Source organism: Camelina sativa, chromosome 3, assembly GCF_030686135.1.
Source record: "Camelina sativa cultivar CO46 ecotype springtype chromosome 3, ASM3068613v1".
In the NCBI taxonomy this organism is placed as follows: Eukaryota; Viridiplantae; Streptophyta; class Magnoliopsida; order Brassicales; family Brassicaceae; genus Camelina; species Camelina sativa.
In genome coordinates this window covers 16,496,339-16,501,189 of record NC_141882.1, presented here as the reverse complement: position 1 = coordinate 16,501,189, position 4,851 = coordinate 16,496,339, and the positions used below count along the sequence as shown (strand labels likewise).

At 35.4% G+C, this 4,851-nt stretch overlaps 1 protein-coding gene across 1 annotated transcript; it reads left to right on the top strand.

Annotated features, from left to right (window-relative positions):
* The first annotated feature begins 476 nt into the window (after positions 1–476).
* On the top strand, positions 477–4,307 carry LOC104777469 (ran-binding protein M homolog). Its single transcript, XM_010501730.3, has 10 exons — positions 477–1,103; positions 1,556–1,702; positions 1,858–1,944; positions 2,065–2,110; positions 2,430–2,506; positions 2,601–2,763; positions 2,874–2,942; positions 3,034–3,093; positions 3,601–3,687; positions 3,805–4,307. Exons 1-10 carry the CDS (start codon positions 709–711, stop codon positions 4,081–4,083), a joined length of 1,410 nt encoding a protein of 469 aa, XP_010500032.1. The 5' UTR covers positions 477–708; the 3' UTR covers positions 4,084–4,307.
* Positions 4,308–4,851: the final 544 nt, after the last annotated feature.

Genomic DNA, 4,851 nt, shown 5'->3' with positions numbered 1-4,851 from the left:
TTAATAAAAATTCTACTAAAAATTTGAGAAAATATTATAAAATAATGCAAAAAAGCCTTCAAACTCTTATATAATATAACTGAGAGAGTATTAAAATGAAATATGAGAAGTTCATATTTAATATTAAAATGTTACAAGATAAAATCTAAAAATATGTCTATTACAACTTAATTATTTTTAATAATTTTTTATCCGCGTAATAACGCGGGCCTTTGATATAATGCATTGATATAATTTTTTTCTAACTCTAATCCTTTAAGATGAAGTATGTAAAAACTAAAATATGGTTTATTATGATAGTCAAATAGTTAAATTTTATTACAGATAAAAAAAGTAAAGCTAAAATTATTTTTAAAAATTACTTAAAATTATATAGGTTATCACTCAAATTTAAAATATTATCAGTATATTTAATGTTTTAACACGCGAGTTTTATTATTTAGTAAATATATAAAGGAAACTAACTCAATTAGTATACTTTTATGAAATGTTTTATTAAAAAATAAGTAAACAAATCTTTGACAAATGCCGAAAGAGGAGCACTTATTGAACAAAAATGATCAAATTAAATCCCAGAGAAGTAGAAAACTCTAATTTCAGTGTTTGTTCGTAGCCTATACGACTCCAAAAACCTTCAAGCTTCCAAAATCTCCAAATTTAATTCTTAGGGTTTTCTCTGTGATCCCAAATCGGTAACCGGAATTAAAAATGAGCTCTTCACCATCGCCGGCGAATTCCGCCAACGGCGGCGATACAACCAACGCCGGTAACGGTCAAGATCTGAACTTACTACACTTCTTGGATAAGGTTCGTCTCGCCGCTACGCGAGATGCCAAGGAAGACGAAGGCGAAGATTCGCCGACGGAGTTGAACACGATCAATAGCGCAGGCGGGTTTCTCGTGGTTTCTCCTGATAAGCTTTCGGTTAAGTACACGAATATGAATCTTCATGGCCACGACGTTGGCGTTGTTCAAGCGAACAGACCTGCTCCGGTCAAGTGTCTCACTTACTACTTTGAGATTTTTGTTAAAGATTCTGGGGTTAAAGGGCAAGTTGCGATTGGTTTTACTAAGGAGAGCTTCAAAATGAGGAGACAACCTGGGTATTGTTTTCTTTAACCTTGGATTTTTGATCCAATATGTTCAGTTCCGTTGTGTAGGAGTGGTTTAGGGATGAATCTTAGTTGGAAACTTGATTCTTGAGTTATTCAAGAAACATTGTTTTAGTTCGTAGCTTGATCATTTATTGTGTATAAGGTACTGTTTTTGGATCTAAGTTGTGGTTTCTTACTGGTTTATCCTGTTAAGGTTAGATATCATACAGATCTAGCTTCTTGTATGAAGGTTGTGTTACGTTCTGTATTCAAAGTGCATTGCTTCGTGGCTCTTGAAAACTAGATTCTTGATTGATTACGGAGAAGGATGATAGTGCCTTTGAAAGAAGTTACGCAAGAAAGCATAATTCTAGATTGTTGTTGCATTTAAGATATGGCTTATTATAGAGTTTGAGGTTATGTGGCTGTCTGATTTTATTGTTTATTTCGTAATTGTACAGATGGGAAGTGAACAGCTGTGGCTATCATGGGGATGATGGATTTCTGTATCGTGGCCAGGGAAAAGGTGAACCTTTTGGTCCAAAGTATACCAAAGATGATACAGTTGGCGGCGGTATAAATTACGCTACGCAAGAGTTCTTTTTCACGTAAGATAGAAACTGTTTCATGCGTTTTGTTACTTGAATAAGTTCTATTACTACTGGGAATTGCATTTATGATGCGTTTCTTTTTGGTTTTCTTTGTTTGCATCCGCTTTGTCTGTTAAACCTGATGATATTTTTGATTACTTCTTTGAGGCCAGTAAAAACGGGGCTATTGTTGGGAAAATCCCCAAGGACATAAAAGGTCATCTGTTCCCTACTGTAGCTGTACATAGCCAAAATGAGGAGTATGTTCTCACTCTCTCTTTGATGATCAGTACCAATGTCATCATAGCTTCACCTCAAAGTTGTATAAATAGGTTCAGTAGAAGTACTTACACAATGCATTTGTTCTTAATTTTTGGCAGGGTATTAGTCAACTTTGGGAAGAAGAAATTTGCTTTCGATATTAAGGTAAGAAAGATAATCCTTGAAAAGATGGTTTATTAGGTCTTGTAGCTTTATATTAAAGTGGGATGATGTGACATAATGCCTCATGTCCGTTCTTGGTACTGGCAGTGTTTCTCTTCATACACATTGCGCTCACATTTGGTATTTTACATTTAACCTCTAGTGTTCTGTTCCTGTGTAATCAACCCTCAAGTTATAGTCTTTAAATAGTGAAGTAGGACACAAACTTTTATGTCTCGACTTCCCCTTCTCTCTCTGCATTACATATATGTTTGAAATTAAGTTTTGACAAGGGCTGCTTCCCTCTTTCTGTATTATTTAGGGTTATGAAGTATCAGAGAGGAATAAGCAACAAATGGCTATCGAAAAAATATCCATACCTCCAAACATTGGTTATGGGTGAGTACAGTCCTTTCCAGCAATAACAGATGATGTACTTTCTCAACTGAATTGCATACTCTGTTATCTAAAGTTTTGTTTTCTTTAACATTAGGCTTGTAAAGACCTACCTGTTACACTATGGTTATGAGGAGACACTCGATGCTTTCAACCTTGCTACTAAAACTACAGTTCCGCCTATTAATATAGATCAAGGAAATGCTATTGATGAGGATGATTCGCCATATGCTTTGAAACAAAGAAAGATTCTTAGACAGGTATTGAACTTGTATCTCACTGGCTACAGTTTAACATATAAGACATGTTTTCTCGAAGTTTACTATTCAAACCCAAACTAAATGACTGATACATACTTTCTTCGGTACAGCTTGTCAGAAATGGTGAGATTGATGCTGCTATGGTTAAACTCCGGGAGTGGTATCCCGAAACTGTACAGGTGAACTGAGATTTCCTGTCATATGGCTTGTTTCATATTGCTAAGATGATCCACTTCACAGGATTGATCACTCCATCCGTACTTACTGCAGGACGATAAATCGGTGGTTTGTTTCCTCCTGCACTGTCAACATTTTATTGAATTACTACGGGTATGCTCTTTGCATTCCTTATCCAGTTAGATTTCTTTAATATTTGTCAGAGGGATCCTCTTCGTATAAGAATGAAATTTGAGTAATATAGGAAGCTTGAGAATTCGGTCGTACCATACAAAATTAGCTGCTTAAACTGTGACAGTCTTGGTTGTAAACCGTTAACTAAAGAAAAAGAGTGCAAAGAATCTCCTGCACCTTTTAGATTATAAAGAAATATTACTGTGGAAGAATCTATATCCCACTGGAAAAGTTGTTACATAGATGCCATGTTTTTTTTTTTTTTTTCCATCCATAGATGCCATGTTATTATGCAAAATACTCTAATAACGTTGATAGACCTATGTGCAAAATTGAACACCTAGATAAAAGATGAATGGAACCCTCTTCACAGGGTCTCTAGAACACATTGAGTTGGTTCCGTATATTATACTTCTGCTGTCACTTTCACATTGTTGGTGGGATTATTTCTCTAAATCTGGTTTTGGAAAAACATGGCATAAACAGGTTGGAAAACTTGAAGAAGGTGTGAAGTATGGCAGACTTGAGTTAGCTAAATTTGTTGGGTTAACCGGGTTTCAAGATATAATCGAGGTACATACTTCTTCAACTTTGTGCCCTTATCTCTATGAAGCAAAATCTAGTTCAAATACAGAGAGATTCTATGTTGTTGATCTCTTATGAACTCAATTTTCTTGCTGATTATTTCAGGACTGCTTTGCTTTGCTCGTTTATGAAAAGCCTGAGGAATCACCGGTTGGGTATTTCCTAGAAGACTCGCATAAGGAACTAGTGGCTGATGCCGTGAATGCAGCGATACTATCAACAAATCCAAATAAGAGAGATGCGCAGAGTCACTTGCATTCCCATCTGGAGAAACTGCTAAGACAATTAACCGTGTGCTGTTTGGAAAGGCGGTCACTGAATGGAGACCAAGGCGAAACATTCCGGCTTCACCGCGTACTTGACAACAACAGTACAAGAAGATGAAATCGGGTTAGCCGCGCATATATTTTGAAACCTCTGTTTTTGTTTGGCTGCTATCACCACCATAAGTGGCTTTTGTTCATACTTGTGTCATATTATGTTGAACTTCCCCTTCTGTAATAGAAAAAGTTAAAAAGAAAAAAAAAAGGTTCGACGTTAAGACACTGGGACTTGCATCTTTAATGTTTCTTCAAAGTTTAGATGATTCAATTAAACTTTTTTCAACATTCATGATTCTACTGTTTGGTAGAAATGACTTGAGAATTTTTTTTAAAAATTTCTGCCTCTCACATTTTCTACAGTTTCGAGACCAACGACGACTAGAGTTTTGAGATGTTCATATTTGATTAATATATATAGATGACTTTGATGAAGTTATTGGGCATTGAGAAGTCAGAAGTCTTAACTATTTTGAACAATGGAAAATTTTGTTGTTTGCGCTCGTTAATTTTCATGATCTATCCACGAAACATTAAGACGTGTTAGCTTTAGGGCTGTAGCTATTACTTCGTAGTATATATATACAACTGCAGCCTTAAAGATGAAGCAGTCGAAAGCCACAACTAAAGCATTTGAGAGGGAGAGTTGGAATTAATTACACTGTTCAGGCGTATGTGAAAAAAACATGTTCAGGCGTATGTGAAGAAATGAAGGAAGATAACTTTATTATGCCTAAGGATGAAGGCTTGATTGTGGCTTTCAATAATTTTATACCTTTTTATTCTCATACATCTATTCATCATCATATGTGAAATTCTTTACTTTCATTAC

Excerpts from the sequence above, each read along its gene's own strand:
- LOC104777469 (XM_010501730.3), top strand. The coding sequence starts at position 709 with ATGAGCTCTTCACCATCGCCGGCGAATTCCGCCAACGGCGGCGATACA. Across the intron at positions 2,943-3,033 it reads GGTATCCCGAAACTGTACAG|GACGATAAATCGGTGGTTTG; the intron begins GTGAACTGAGAT and ends TACTTACTGCAG. Across the intron at positions 3,094-3,600 it reads ATTTTATTGAATTACTACGG|GTTGGAAAACTTGAAGAAGG; the intron begins GTATGCTCTTTG and ends TGGCATAAACAG.